The following is a 16,548-nucleotide window of genomic DNA, read 5'->3' on the forward strand; positions in this document are numbered from 1 at the left end:
ATTTCACGAAGCAAAATTTGGAAATACAAGTCGTTTTTTTTGTTTTACAAGTTAAAATTAGTCATTTTACAGATATTTTTTAATATTTTAAAATTAGGTTACGAGTATCTTTTTTGGCTCATAAAACTCGACAAGAATGTGACAAAACTTGTGCATTTGTAATTGGTAATTTTTAACCCGTAGCGAAGATAAAAACACCCATAGAAAAAAATCTCTTGTAATTGGAAAAAAAACACTTGTAGAATTTTTTTTTTACATTGTTTTTTTCATGTTTATTTCACAACGCAAAATTTGGAAATACAAGTTTTTTTTGTTTTACAAGTTATAATTAGTCATTTTACAGATATTTTTTAACATTTTAAAATTAGGTTACGAGTATCTTTTTTGGCTCATAAAACTCGACAAGAATGTGACAAAACTTGTGCATTTGTAATTGGTAATTTTTAACCCGCAGGGAAGAAAAAACACCCATAGAAAAAAAACACTTGTAGAAATTTTTTTTACATTGTGTTTTTTTTCATGTTTATTTCACAACGCAAAATTTGGAAATACAAGTTGTTGTTTTTTTGTTTTACAAGTTACAATTAGTCATTTTACAGGTATTTTTTTTTTTTAAATTTAAAACTAGGTTACGAGTATCTTTTTTGGCTCATAAAACTCGACAAGTATGTGACAAAACTTGTAACTGGTCATTTTTAACCCGTAGTGAAGAAAAAACACCTGTAGAACAAAAAAAATCATTTGTAATTGAAAAAACACCTGTAGAATTTATTTTTTACATTGTTTTATTTTCATGTTTATTTCACAACGCAAAATTTGGAAATACAAGTGTTTTTTATTAAAATTGGTCATTTTACAGGGATAATTTTGATTTTACAACCTACCTTCTTTTGGCACTATTCTATCTCCATAGAAGACACCAAAGATAGATTACCTTTCTGAACTCCAGTCTAAATCTGCAGCTAACTTTTCCTCACTGGGCACTGTTACAGAACTATCATCATCATAATCATCTTCATTTTCGACTTCGAATTGAATTTTAGAGAATTCCCCTGTTTTTGTATCGTAAAAAATTCATGTTTGCGCCATGGAAACACCTCTGCAGTCGACAGTGAGCTTTTCCGTTCCAATAGCGCCTTATCCAACGTGACTCTTGTAGCATGCAAGGGGTCAGGTGGTGACCATGTTATTAACAAAAAACATTTTCAACACATAACATTTTTAATCAACAAAGTTAAATATAAAAATCAATCAGTGTGTTTTATTTGTTTCAATATTTATTTTTAACAAAAATGATATACCAAAACTTTAACTTACTCCGAGAAAAAAACAAATTCTTGTCGTAAGAATGGCTTTACTGTCCGTCCTTTTTTCCCTCCTTCATTTGGCCCTCATACTCTGTTGAAACATTTCTCTGTCAATTTCAGTAATACTAGTAATTTTTAAAAAGTATATACACATTAATCCTCCCACAAAACGCTCATTTGTGAGCCAGTATTTTTGAGTTTTTTTCCATTATTATTTTTGCATATTCAACAAAATATTCTAATTTTCCATATTTATTTAATGACAACATTTATGAATGATTTTGAATTTTTGGAATTGGGGGTCTGCGGTTCAAATATTAAATGAGAAAAGTGTAGTTTGAAAGAGAGAGTATGTTTTAAATAATGCCACTTAACTTTGTAATGAAACTGTTAGGGTGTGCTAGGAAATAGACTCCAAAGCAGACAAGAGAGTGGCTCTGCTCATTATCAAAAGTTTATTTAGCAGCGCATGAGGGTCGCAGCAACGTAGGTGCATGCGAGCTTGTAGCTTGTAGGTGTTGATGGGAGGCCAATTGGGCGTCGGCACAATTCTGGGAGCAGGCATGAGGAATTCTGGGACGGAACAAGAGGTCTGATTAGCCGGGTAAGATAATATGTGGTAAATACCTGAATGCTGGACTTCACTGACGGGAAAGCTGAAAGTTTGGTCTGGCGACAAGCGGCAACAATGAGCTGGCTTATAAAGGTGGCGGATTCTGATGGCTCGCAGCTGTCGTTGTCTCCCCCCGTCTGGTCTCCAGCCTGCAATCAAGGAGCCCTAACAGAAATGGCGAACCGTATAAAATGGATCCAACACAGACAAGGAAGTTTGTGTAGAATTTATTTGGAAAAACAAGGGAGCACGCCAGAACACGTGAGGGAAAATAAAAATAAAAAGAGGCATGAACCGAGTCGGCGAGAGAACCAAGGGCAAGGCTTTCATGGCCAGAAGAGGTAATAAAAAAAACGGCAAGTCCAAACAAAAATGCTTTCACAAAAATGCCACGAATACGAATGTAACTCCTAATATAACCTGCGTGCAAAATCTGAAGAAGCCAGCATGGATGACTGGCAAAACAGTCATTGGCCACTGCTTCTAATACCAACACACACGTGTCGCTTCATCCGATCCTTCTGAGCGAATCCTTGACCACAAACTGAGCAAGAAAAAGGGTTTTCAGCACTGTGTGATCTTGTGTGGTGTTTTAAGGTTTTTTTATGAGCGAACGCTTGACCACAAACTGAGCAGGAAAAAGGTTTTTCGCCAGTGTGGGCTCTTGTATGTATTTTCAAGCTATTTTTTTTGAATGAATCTTTGACCACAAACTGAGCAGGGAAAAGGTTTTTCGCCATTATGGGTTCTTGTGTGTGTTTTTAAGTTTTGCTTACGAGAGAATCCTTGACCACAAACTGAGCAGGAAAAAGGTTTTTCGCCAGTATGGGTTCTTATGTGTGTTTTTAAGTTTTCCTTGTGAGTGAATCTTTGACCACAAACTGAGCAGGAAAAAGGTTTTTCGCCAGTATGGGTTCTTATGTGTATTTTTAAGGTTTGCTTTTGAGAGAATCCTTGACCACAAACTGAGCAGGAAAAGGGTTTTTCGCCAGTATGGGTTCTTAAGTGTGTTTTCAAGTTTTCCTTCTGAGTGAATCTTTGACCACAAACTGAGCAGGAAAAAGGTTTTTCGCCAGTGTGGGTACTTGTGTGTATTTTCAAGCTTTCCTTGTGAGTGAATCTTTGATCACAAACTGAGCAGGAAAAAGGTTTTTCGCCAGTGTGGGTACTTGTGTGTATTTTCAAGCTTTCCTTGTGTGTGAATCTTTGATCACAAACTGAGCAGGAAAAAGGTTTTTCACCAGTGTGTGTTCTTGTGTGTAGTTTTAAGTGTTCCTTCCGAGTGAATCTTTGACCACAAACTGAGCAGGGAAAATGTTTTTCGCCAGTGTGTCTTCTTTCGTGACATTGTAAGTTTTGCTTTAGAGAGAATCCTTGACCACAAACTGAGCAGGGAAAAGCTTTTTCGCCAGTGTGTCTTCTTTTGTGACGTTGTAAGTTTTGCTTTTGAGAGAATCCTTGACAACAAACTGAGCAGGAAAAAGGTTTTTCACCAGTGTGTGTTCTTGTGTGTAGTTTTAAGTTTTTCTTCTGAGTGAATCTTTGACCACAAACTGAGCAGGGAAAAGGTTTTTCGCCATTATGGGTTCTTATGTGTGTTTTTAAGTTTTGCTTACGAGAGAATCCTTGACCACAAACTGAGCAGGAAAAAGGTTTTTCGCCAGTATGGGTTCTTATGTGTGTTTTTAAGTTTTCCTTCTGAGTGAATCTTTGACCACAAACTGAACAGGAAAAAGGTTTTTCTCCAGTGTGGCTCCTCATATGCCTACGACAAGTATACTTGTTAGCAAAGGTTTTCCCACACTGAGAGCATTTGCAGAGTTTGTTGTCACTGTGAGATTTCTTATGACCATCCTCATTGTAAGGTGAGTGTGACGTGGTGCCATTTCTGTCTGATGGAGCGATGAAATTGTCTGCTTGCAATTCTTCTGTTGAGCTGCTGCCACCTAGAGACTCAGCTCCTCTGCTGACCTCACTCTGACCATCTTCACTCTTCAAGGGCTCACCATTTGACCTGGTGATATGCTCCTCCTCTTTAACGTATGGCAGCTCTTCTTCCTCCTTTTTGATTGGAAGTTGCTTCTGTTGACAGGGCTCTGGCTCCTCCTCCTCTTTGATTTGGGGGAGCTCAACGCCAGGACATGCTGCCTCCTGCCGCTCAGCACCAAGATATTTTCTGAAACCTGCAAGAGACAAGAAAATCATTGATATATTTTATGGACTACCACCACGTTTGTAACGAATACAGTGATCCCTTGCGGTTTCGTGGATTCAGTGCGTGGTGCGGTTTTAAAAAGTACTGTATTTATTAGTGTTGCACCGATACCATCTTTTGGCCCCGATACCGATACCTGGCTGTGCAGTATCGGCCGATACCGATACCATACCGATACCACCCCGTTTATATACATATATATATATATATATATATATATATATATGTATACCCCCCCCCCCCCCCCGCCCCCAAAGAGCTACATAATTGGATGTGAGATCATTGCTATCAAGACTTTGTCAGGCCGTTGCTTACCTTTGCAAAATAGGAAAAAGTACATTAAACCCTAGTAGACAATAGTTGAATAAACCTTTGGCTCTCAGAAGCCAAAATAGTGCTACATTTGTGAAATTAATAAAACATGTATAATACTAGCCCAACAGTAAGAAAGTAAAAATAAATTCATAATAATAAACTCTGAATGAACTGAATAAACTTTTTTAAACCTCTCAAAGTCCAAACAGTGCAACTTTCATGAAATTATTGTCACATTCTGCTGCTGGTTAGATTGTGTTTTGTTGCTGGGCTGGTAGTGGGGTTGTTCCTGACGTCGCACCTGAATCCAATGCAGGCTCATCAACGCAGCATTTAAACACGGGTGATCTCAGAGACGGCTGCCGAGATATTTGCCTTGCTGATCGCCATTTGACATCTCGCACTATAGTCTCGCTACATTTGCTTGTTACGCCCCTGCATTGGTTTTTTTCTGTTAGTCTGCTGCTCTCGCTTGTAACCTCTACCCTGTGCAGGTATTTGAGTGTTTTTATTTGGGCTTTTTGGCTCGCTGCCTATCGTCTTCGTTAACCCTCGAGTTTGTAGCGTTGAGCTCCGTCGACCTGCTGTCACGGACTCCTTTTGTTATCTGTACTATCCCGCGATCGCGTGATATTTTTTGTTTGCAATCAGTAAAACCCTTGTACGTATCCCCCGCTTGTTGTCTGCTTCGAGGTTCAACCTTGTTTCCGCATTTGCGGATGCGAACAGTTATAAGTAATAATAATTGACCACAGCATCCCGGGTCTCTATTAGCCTCCTTTTTTTCGGGAGGGGGGAGTCCTTTTTTTCCATTTCTGAAAGGTGGCAACCCTACTTTGGAAACAGTTCCCAAATTACTGCGACATTTCTTTCAGTAAAAGACAATAAAAGTAAAGTGACGTAGTGAAATGACCAGAGATTGTTGCTCTGTTCGTTCATGTTTCATCTTCAAATGTTTTATCAGGTTCGAAGTATTGAAAATGGCCGATTTAACTCCACATCTCGAAACTTTCAGGCCGCAAATCTTGCATGCAGCCATTGATTTTAATCGACGGGATTTCTATTTTGGAAATATTTCCCGACTGCCGCCATTTCTCCTGGTTTGCTTTTCCTCCATATGAAAAAGCGCCCTTGTCATTGGTCAGAGTGGCTATTGGCCCGCTCTCATTGGTCTGGAGCAGGCCAATTGCCATAGCTGCTTGGTGTTCAGGTGTCATCACACAACACAGAGACAATGTAGTGAGCGCCAGGAGGAAAAAAAGGCTGCGGTCAAATGTTATAATAATGGACCGGTAAATTATCGGCGCCGTCTTTGTTGGTACTCGCCGATACCGATACCACCATTTCGGGCCGGATTGGCGCCCCCTGCCGATACTAGTATCGGTATCGGTGCATCTTTAATAAAAATATATAACTATTAGAATAGGTGACTAATCATTCAAAAAAATCTGCTGACTAATCGGGAAAAAAATTGTCGTCTGGGACAGACCTAAAACGAACCCAATAAATCGACAAATAAGCCGCATTGGACTATGAGCTGATGGATTCAAAATGAGGAAAACACGTCTTAGTAGTGATTTTCTGACTTAGTAGTGATTTGCTCGAGCATTCAAGGTAATTATTATTTTCTTCGAACCATGCATGCATTTTGAAATGTTGTGAAAAAAATCAATAGGAGAAATTAGCCGGTACAGCATTGGCGTCATAGTTCGCAATATTTACGTAAAATAAATGCTAACTGCACGGTTTTTTTTTTGCTTTTAATCAAGAATCAAGACCGTTTTACATCCATATTTATAAAGAATTCAGGGATTTAAGCATTTATTAACAAGAATTTTCAATTGAAAAAGCTCTTTGTTTACAAAGGCCGCCGCTCCATTTGCTGACTGACATGCATCATAGTTCGCAATATTTACGTAAAATGTATGCTAACTGCACGTTTTTTTTTTTTTTTTGCTTTTATGACAGATATCATTTTGTGTCATCCGGGAAATGATCTCACTTTTGAATCGATGTCAAAATTACAGTAGTTACATAAATTGCCGGATAACACTTAATGACATCTGACATTTGTCGGCTGCACATCCATGATGCGAATCTCTCGTTCCACCACATCCCAAAGATGCTCTATTGGATTGAGATCTGGTGACTGTGGAAGCCATTTGAGTACAGTGAACTCATTGTCGTGTTCAAGAAACCAGTCTGAGATGATTCCAGCTTTATTACATGGCGCATTATCCTGCTGAAAGTAGCCATCAGAAGTTGGGTACATCGTGGTCATAAAGGGATGGACATGGTCAGCAAAAATACTCAGGTAAGCTGTAGCATTCCAACGATGCTCCATTGGTACCAAGGGGCCCAAAGAGTGCCAAGAAAATATTCCCCACACCATTACATCACCACCACCAGCCTGAACCGTTGATACAAGGCAGGATGGATCATTGCTTTCATGTTGTTGACGCCAAATTCTGACCCTACCATCCGAATGTTGCAGCAGTTATCGAAACTTATCAGACCAGGCAACGTTTTTCCAATCTTCTATTGTCCAATTTCAATGAGCTTGTGCAAATTGTAGCCTCATTTCCCTGTTCTTAGCTGAAAGGAGTGGCACCCGGCGTGGTCTTCTGCTGCTGTAGCCCATAAGCCTCAAAGTTCGACGTACTGCACGTTCAGAGATGCTCTTCTGCCTACCTTGGTTATAACGGGTGGTTATTTGAGTCACTGTTGCCTTTCTATCAGCTCGAACCAGTCTGGCCATTCTCCTCTGACCTCTGGCATCAACAAGACATTTCCGCCCACAGAACTGCCGCTCACTGGATATTTTTTCTTTTTCGGACCATTCTCTGTAAACCCTAGAGAGAGTTGTGCGTGAAAATCCCAGTAGATCAGCAGTTTCTGAAATACTCAGACTAGCCCTTCTGTCACCAACAACCATGCCACGTTCAAAGTCAATCAAATCACCTTTCTTCCCCATACTGATGCTCGGTTTGAACTGTAGGAGATTGTCTTAAACCATGTCTACATGCCTAAATGCACTGAGTTGCCGCCATGTGATTGGCTGATTAGAAATTAAGTGTTAACGAGCAGTTAGACGGTTCGTTTTCGGTACAGTAAGAAAACAAAATGCAAAATAAAAATGTGCTAGTTGTTTATTACACACCTTTGTGCTTTCAACAATAGCAACATGAATTACCATTAGCCTATACAAAGCTAGAATTCTGCTCAAAAAGTAGCGGATATTTAAAGACAATCCAACAACAATTTGCCTTTCAGACCCCGCGCATTGGCCAGCTTTCTTTCTGAAAGAAAGAAGAAAAACTAAGTCCTGTGCTAAAGAGAAACGCAATCCCAATGACAAAGATTTTAACATGTATTTTACAAATGAAATGCCTCAATGAATCATTCTTTTTTCTCATGAACGGTTTTCAAAAGCTTTACTGGTGGATTTTCTCAAGTTAAAGCGCCAGACAGAAATTATTTAATTTAATTGTGTAAGCAAGACCTTATTATTTGATTACAGGTGTTTTAGCTCATTTCAATTTATTTTATTTAAATGGGCTATCATTTATTTTATTATGTGTTTATATTTTACAAATGTGATGTAGTACTCATTTATATTGTATATTTTATGTTGTATAACTTTAGTTCCGATGTGAATATTAGTTCCTACTTGTTTTGTTGTGGTACTAGGAGGGTTTTGTATTGAACACGGGGCCACGTTGGTTATTATTATAGCAGAGAAGACAGCAGTAAATCAACAAAGACAAGTCAACTGTGCCCCGATCTACCACTCAAGAAATCTGATGGACTCAAAAAGTGGGTTACGATTGCATATTAGTTTGAAAATCGACCGGATCCACCGGATTTTTATACAAGTGACTTCCGATCTGCCCGATCTTAGCTACCGGTACTAGTATTGACGCAGGAGGGTCACGTCTCGCGTGAAATAATAAACTCTGCTGTTCTTTTTGCGTGTGTCGTGTTGAGCAGCTTCTGGGATGCGTCTAACATGCGGCTGCACTGCGACTGGTGTGCATTGGCTGACTGACTTTAACACCCGCGTTTCACTGCGTTCTCACGGGGGCCACGTTGTCGTGCCGTTGTTTCTGGGTTACTGTCCTACCGCGTTGGTCCTCATTAGAGTAGAGAAGACTGAGTAAATGTAATCTACACAAAGAAACTGGAAACCGATCGACTCACAGCCTCGAAAAGTAAGGGTTACATTACGTCAGAAACTCGTTTGGTACGCCTCCGTTCCGAACCGAACACCACGTACCGAAATGGTTCAATACAAATACATGTACCGTTACACCCTTATATATATATATATATATATATATATATATATATATATATATATATATATATATATATATATATATATATATATATATATATATATATATATACACATATATGGCGGAGAACACAGACAAGACTGAAAAAGCAGTTTTCTGCTCTTGCAACCCTCTTTAAAATAAACTTCTGTATTTTAAGCCAAAACAATTGTTGTGTTTGAAAGAACAATATGTCTATATGGCACATTAAGCCCCCGAACTATTTTCAATTTGTCCGTTTTACCTTAAAAAAAAAACCCTGTTTACAGACGTCGCGCAACCGCGTTTGTTTCAACCCATCCATAACACGTAGGTAATTGATTATATTTATCATTCAAAATGTCTGTCATTTTTAGCTTAAAATCATTAATCGATGTCTAATATTTCGTTAAAAAAAAAAAAAAATGACATCAAAAATTGTTCACTCGCATATTTTAAACTTTTAAACCAATTAAAAAAAAAAAAGGTGTCTGTTAAAAAGTCACGGATATCTACCTCATAACTCTCGCTTAATTCTATTTTTTGGTTAGTTTGGCATTTTCTCCAATATGTTAGACGATAAATAATCGATCCAAACAAAGAAAATTTGAAAAACAACATTTAGAAGGATAAATATATGAGAAAGAACATCTCGACCACTCCTTGATGTCTGCAATTTCTGCATCGCGACCCTTGTTATATTACCATGTTTCCCCCAAAAATCCAGCTGTGGCCATTCACAGCTGTGTCTTGACACTCAGTGATACATGCTACATGGAGATTTTGGATCGAAACAAGGTAAGCACGCAATAATATCTCGTTGAAGTCGTGGCGTCTGTAATTCTGCTCTCGCGTGGTCTCACCTACAGATAGGGTTTTGCTGTTTAATTTTTTTTTTTTTTTAAATGCCCTCCTATTCAAAATTTTTCTTCCCCCAGAAAACTGAGATTTCAAATTGGGAGTCTTGGAGCGGGACTTCAAGTCACCTGAGTGTTTTCCCCCATATATATATGGCGGAACCTAACCTATCTCAATTTTCTGGGGGAAAAAAAATTTGAACAGGGGGGCATTTTTAAAAAAATGTTTTTTAAACAGCAAAACCCAATTTGGAGGCGAGAGCACACAAGAGCAGAATTACAGATGCCAGGACTTTAACGAGATATTATCGCGTACTTATCTTGTTTCGATCCAAAAAACTCCATGTCGCATGTATCACTGAGTGTTAAGACACAGCTGTGAATGGCCACAGCTGGATTTTTGGGGGATTTTATGTGTGAAACATGGCCATATAAGAAGGGTCGTGATGCAGAAATCGCAGACATCAAGGAGTGGTCGTGATGTTCTTTTTCATATATTATTTACCCTTTTAAACGTTCGTCAATTTTTCTTTGTTTAGATCGATTATTTATCATCAAACATATCGAGGAAAATGCAACACTAAGAAAAGAAAATACAATATAGCGATATTTATGAAGTAGATATCCGTGACTTTTTTACAGACATTTTTTTCATTGTGACGTAATTTGTTTTCAAAAGTTTAAAATATACAAGTGAATAATTCTTTCAAGTCGTTTTTTTTTTTTTTTTTTTTTTAAACAAAATATTAGACATCAATTAATGATTCTAAGCTAAAAATGACAGACATTTTAAATAATAAATATCATTAGTTACCTTGTTTTCATTGCTGGGTTAAAACAAAGACGGTTGTGCGACATCTGTAAACAGGGGTTTTGATGGTAATAAGGGCAAATTTAAACTAGTTCAGGGGCTTAATGCACCATAAATCTGCTATGGCAGCATATAGACATTTAGTTCTATCAAACACAACAGTTGTTTTGGCTTAAAATACAGCAGTTTCTTTAAAAGAGGAGTGCAAGAGCAGAAGCTGCTTTTTCATTCTTGTCTGTGTTTTCCGCCATATATATATACATACATACATGATGTCATTACTTCAAACAAAGCAAATCATTTACATAGAAGGAAATCTTTCAATCGATGCAGTGGTGCAGCCTGATGTTGGCTAACGAGTCCATTGCACGACTACTAAGTAAGCAACACCACAATGTAAAAGGAATGAAAAATACTATATTAGACTGAAACACATTTCTGTACTAATGAGGAAAAAGCAATGCATGGGATGACCTTTCATGTGTATGAACTCTTCCTTAATGGATGACCACTCTTCTTCCTCGACCTTGATGAATGCAGACTCCAGGTGCTCAGAATAACGGGCTTGGCTGACGTATAGATCTGCAAGACCAAAAATAAATCTTATTTTGTGGCGGTATGCGATGCGGGGAGTCTTGTTGGCCTGTTTAGCAGACGAGTTGCTGTATCCGGCCGCTTGGAACTCTCTGTGAACTCTGACCTCAGCCGGAACGCGCAAGGCTGGTAAGTATCTGTCAGGTGATTGTGACGTGGCAGGTGTTCGGCCATTCCTTACTACGCGGCGAAACGTCCTACACAATGCTCAGCGCGATTGTGCAAGCATCCGCACGCATGCGCACATCGGTTAGAAGCGGCGAGTACTCATTATTTTTGTTTGTATTTAGTTTTTTAGAACCTTTTCATTGCCTCAAAAATACTTTTTGCATGTATTGCCCTCTCATACTTTTAACCATTGTGTTTTTTCTGTTAGCTTTCAGGCAGTTGACCACATTAGTCACGTAACGTATTCAAACCGTCCTTATTTGATATACCGTATTTTTCGGAGTATAAGTCGCACCTGAGTATAAGTCGCACCAGCCATAAAATGCCAAATGAAGAGGAAAAATATATATATAAGTCGCACTGGAGTATAAGTCGCATGTTTAGGGGAAATATACTTGATAAAATCCTGCACATAGAACAGATATTTCATCTTTAAAGGCAATAGATGGGGGACGGGTTTCCGATACGCATTTGCTTTTCCCGTCTTCCTTGTCTGTCTTCGTCTTTCCTTCGGGTAAACAAAAATTCCACACTCTGAAACTGTTAATGATTTTGATGATGATGATGACAATGACAATAAATTCATTCATTCAAATTTAAAATAAAAAATACAATATAGAACAATATGCTGAATAAGTGTACAGTATGATAATGTTACATGATGCATGAACAACAAAATGCGAACATGGCCAGTATGTTAACGTAACATAGCTATTAAGAGTTATTCAGATAACTATAGCATAAAGAACATTTAAACAAGTTTAGCAAACAATCAGTTTCACTCCAAAACACCAAAATAACATGTGAATTGATATAAAAATGTGTTAATAATTTCACACATAAGTCGCTCCTGAGTATAAGTCGCACCCCCAGCCAAAGTATGAAAAAAACTGCGACTTATAATCCGAAAAATACGGTAACTACATTTAAGTATTTTCTTAACCCTTGTGTGCTGATTTTTTTTGCGACACTCCTTTCCTTTTTGGAACGTTGTTTTGAAGTGTAATGTCAAAGTCATTTCTGAATATTTTTTTTACTTGCGACCACTCAAAATGTTCAGTGGCATCAGACCTATCCATACATATATAGTTTTTATTTATTTATTTTCGATGCCTTCTATGGACAATAAAAGCAATATTGTGCTGAGCAAAAGTAACTGTCATCTGCATATGTATAAAAACACATTCAAATTGGAATATTCAATATTGACAATTTAGAGCCTTCGATATGTTAATAAATCATAACATTAAAATTTTTTGGGAACGCAACATTTTCAATTTTTTTGCGACACATAGGAAAAAACGTTCCATTTTGGAACGTGGCTTTGAAGTGTAGTATCAAAGTCATTTCTGAATATTTTTTTACTTGCGACCACTCAAAATGTTCAGTGGCATCAGACCTATACATACCTATGTAGTTTTTATTTTTTATTTTATTTTTTATGCCCTCTATGGACAATAAAAGCAATATTGTGCTAAGAGAAAAAGTACCTGTCATCTGCATATATATATAAAACACATTCAAATTGGAATATTCAATATGAATCTTAGTAACAGACCTATTGTCAAATCTTTCTCGCATACATGCGCGTGCACACATTCATCACATACTCATACTCACGTGCACGTCACTGGTATTGCATTCACACACGCCAGCAGGCCTGAGCTTTCGATCCAACCATGCTTTATTGCTTTGGTATCAGAATGGTGTCATATCACAGCACAAACGTCAGCGCAACCAAAAATGATAAATAGCTCTAAGCGGCATCTAGTGTATTATGGCGTTTATGACTCTCAAGTAAAAAAAAAAAATTGTTTTCACATGTAAGGCAAGGCAAATTTATTTATATAGCACAATTCAACACAAGGCAATTCAAAGTGCTTTACATCACATGAAGACCATAAAAATCACATTTAAATCAACACAACGTAAAAACCAAGACAACTGATCGCATTTAATCACAGAATAAAAATAAATAAATAAAAATAAAACAAAAATAAAAATAAAGCAAAAACTACTACTACTAATAATCATTGAAATCAGCAATGGAGATAAGCACAAGAGGAATAGAAGGCAGGTAGGTTGAAATATATAGACAGTTATGGATATGCAGTGCAGTGTAGTGCAATGTAGTTCAACCGCCTGTGAAAGGATGCATTGGGTAATTGCGGGAAATGCACTGTAACACATCAGGGGTTAAGTGCATCAAAAATACATGTAAAATTAGCATTTATAATGGGTGTTTATGGGAAAATAGAGTCTCTAGCGCCATCTGGTGTATTATGGCGTTTATAACGCTCAAGTAAAAAAAAAAAAATTTCACATGTAGTTCAACCGCCTATGAAGGGATGCATTGGGTAATTGCGGGAAATGCACTGTAAGACATCAGGTGTACAGTGCATCAAAAATACATGGAAAATTAGCGTTTATAATGGGTGTCTATGGGAAAATAGAGTCCCAAAAAGGGACTGTTTTTCCTGTGCGTGATAATCAGTGTTGTCACAGATTACTTGAAAAAGTAATTTAATTACTGATTACTGATTAGGCCTAAAAAAGTAATCTAGTTACTTTACTGATTACTTCATTATCAAAGTAACTAAGTTACTTTAAAAGTAATCTATTAGTTACTTTTTACCCATTTTTCTCCCTTTGCCGCCAAACATAAGTATGACAACAGAAAAATGTCATCACATGTGTAACGGGAGTAAATATGCTTGTTAAATTATGCCGGAAGTGACGCGTCATGACTCGCTCGCGGAAGGGGACGTGCGCAAACTAGCGCGGGAAAGGCACAGTTGCGAGGAGGACACTGTGATGGTGAGTCGCACATTTGCAACGGTCGACATAAATGACGATAATAAGTCATCTTTTGCTTGTATTGCACATTCTACCAAGCGGCTTTCCTGTATAGCTTCCCATCGTTGTAGTGACACAAAGTTAGCGCTCAGTTTAATCTTGTTTGTGAATAGTTTTGGACGGAAGCTTACTAATAATGCGCCATTGTTCGTGTGTTGTGCAGTACAGTAAAGACGCGCTTGTCGACGTGACCATCATCTCACTCCTTGCACACTGTGTTGCAGGTAAAATGCCCTTCTGCATATTGTGCTATTTTGTATGCATTTTGTTTGGTATTTTTGAACTATTTTCTGTTTGTTGGATGTGAGCCCACAGCTCGGTCTCTCACTGTGGCTCGCCATAATGCTGCTGCGTCACACAAGTGATACATTTAGGGACACCTTGTAAATATGTAAATAGTTTGTTACTGTGTTGAAATGTTGCAAATGTGAATTTTATATGCTGTTAGGCCAATTGTTTGTCTAAATATCACTATACGATCACAATTGTTTTTGGTAATTTGTTTATTTGTTAGTACAGTTGCGAGGAGGACACTGATGTACAGTAAAGACGCGCTTGTCGACGTGACCATCATCTCACTCCTTGCACACTGTGTTGCAGGGATTTTGTAATAAATGGCAATAATAGCAGTCCACCTGTGTCTGTGATGCTTGGAACGCCAGTGATGGAGAGCTGCAACCCGTCACATTGATATTGTGACCCGTCACACATGTAATTAACATTCCGATGATTGAATTTAAAGGGGAATATCAGAATTTCGCACTAGCCTAGCCACTCCGGAGCCCTGAAACTAACAAATATCTGACAAACTGCTTAGAATTTGTTGAAATCAACTCCACCGACCAATTAAACCCCACTAACTCTAAGATTAAGCCTAATGTCAAAACTTCTGAATTTCGGGTTATGGTTAACAGCATATCAGTGCCAATGTAAAACAATGCAAACTGACGGCACAATAATCAACAACACACAAGTGGATTGTACAGTGCAATAAACACAAAGGTGGTGGCGAGAGCGGATGCGCGTGCAGCCGTGCACATTAACAACCCGGAAGTACTCCTCTCAACACACACGCGGTCAATTTGGCCACAAAACGTGGCGGCAACTAAGCACTTTACACTCAATCCGACTTACAACACATCCCACAGATGCCAAACGAACACATCCCCTCACGGCATAAATGTGCAACGCGCATATGATGTAAACAAAGCTTGCCAACTTGGAGCGATGACTGCCGGTCGTTGCTACGGCAAAGCTACGAAACGGCCGCGCATCTAGGGGGTCCAACCTTTTGCTGATACCCTACAGAATGAAGGAAAAATACTTACCTTCATTCATGGATAACCACAGATCAACATTCTCTCGCAACGTCTCAACACATGGCGCGAATGTCCACCCGCCTCAGTCCCACAACACAAGACGCGAGACCAAAACAGGAAATAGCTAAGCGGTTGTCATGGAAACACGTCCGGGATCCTTTTATTTTAGCATTTTCTATTCAAAATGCTCTTCGTACATGACTACAATATTCTTCATTCTATATACGTTATGAGGCAATGAAAAAATAGTAACGCAGAAACACTAAGGAAACTACCTTTAATCAGATTACTGATGTAGAAAAATGAACGCGTTAGATCACTCGTTACTGAAAAAAGTAATCAGATTACAGTAACGCGTTACTAACTAACGCGTTACTGACAACACTGGTGATAACAAAATGTATTCACACATATAATTATGACAGTAATAATTTTGACATGCTTGAAAAAAAACTAACATTTTTGGACAATTGGATACCATTACAGTGATTCTCAAAGGTTTTTTCATGTGCTCTCTCTTTAATGTAAATCTTGCTAAAACACAAAAGTCCCAAAATGGGACGTTTTTCCCACAAGGGTTAAGGCAATTTTTTAGTACCTTCTGCCTGTATGCATCTAAACAAAACAAGTTTAGAGCGCACGGTAGTACTTGGGGAGTCAAATTCGACTAATGTAGACGTTTCGCAGATGTAGGAGATTTTGGCAGAACACCGGTAACGCGCTCAGCCAAATGCACACACAAGTTCGGTGGGTGGATTATGTCACAACAAAGGGTCACCACAATTTCGTTGTTTGCAAACTTGTGTCCCCAAAATTGATTTATGCTGGAGAAAATTCATCCTAGCAATTTTTTGTTTATTCGTGTTTTGTTGTCTTCTAATCCAGCACAAAAGTCATTCAAAGTGCTTGACATCACTATAACTGCGATTAAAAATGGGAATTCCTTTGACAGCACTACTGTTAACATTATAAATGAATTCTCATCACCGCGATCTGTCATGTACAGTTACTTATCATCGAAAGTAAACCAACCTTCTAGTTTGTGAAGAACAACCTTAGCGTGCATTAATTTGCACACAGTCGAGTGTCGGTGACATGGGGGCTCCTCCTTCACTCCGCAAAGTTCCTCCGGTCTCGCGGACATTTTCCCACTTGATTTCTGAATGCTGGAACGAAG

At 38.3% G+C, this 16,548-nt stretch overlaps 1 protein-coding gene across 1 annotated transcript; it reads right to left on the reverse strand.

The window, feature by feature from the left end:
* Positions 1-2,146: 2,146 nt before the first annotated feature.
* Positions 2,147-11,202, reverse strand: LOC130928661 (gastrula zinc finger protein XlCGF26.1-like). The gene is made up of 4 exons (XM_057855382.1): positions 11,091-11,202; positions 10,909-11,016; positions 4,054-4,103; positions 2,147-3,981 (listed from the first exon to the last, which is right to left on the reverse strand). The coding sequence occupies exons 1-4, from the start codon at positions 11,200-11,202 to the stop codon at positions 2,602-2,604; spliced, it is 1,650 nt and encodes a 549-aa protein (XP_057711365.1). The 3' UTR covers positions 2,147-2,601.
* Positions 11,203-16,548: the final 5,346 nt, after the last annotated feature.

Source organism: Corythoichthys intestinalis, chromosome 13 (genome assembly GCF_030265065.1).
Source record: "Corythoichthys intestinalis isolate RoL2023-P3 chromosome 13, ASM3026506v1, whole genome shotgun sequence".
Taxonomy (NCBI): Eukaryota; Metazoa; Chordata; class Actinopteri; order Syngnathiformes; family Syngnathidae; genus Corythoichthys; species Corythoichthys intestinalis.

What these genes read in the sequence shown, in the direction of transcription:
- LOC130928661 (XM_057855382.1), bottom strand. Translation starts at nt 11,202, where the DNA reads ATGGCCGAACACCTGCCACGTCACAATCACCTGACAGATACTTACCAG. An exon ending in AGAGTTCATACACATGAAAG is followed by an intron (nt 4,104 to 10,908) that starts GTCATCCCATGC and finishes TGTCTCTTGCAG; the next exon opens with GTTTCAGAAAATATCTTGGT. An exon ending in AGGAGGCAGCATGTCCTGGC is followed by an intron (nt 3,982 to 4,053) that starts GTTGAGCTCCCC and finishes CCAATCAAAAAG; the next exon opens with GAGGAAGAAGAGCTGCCATA.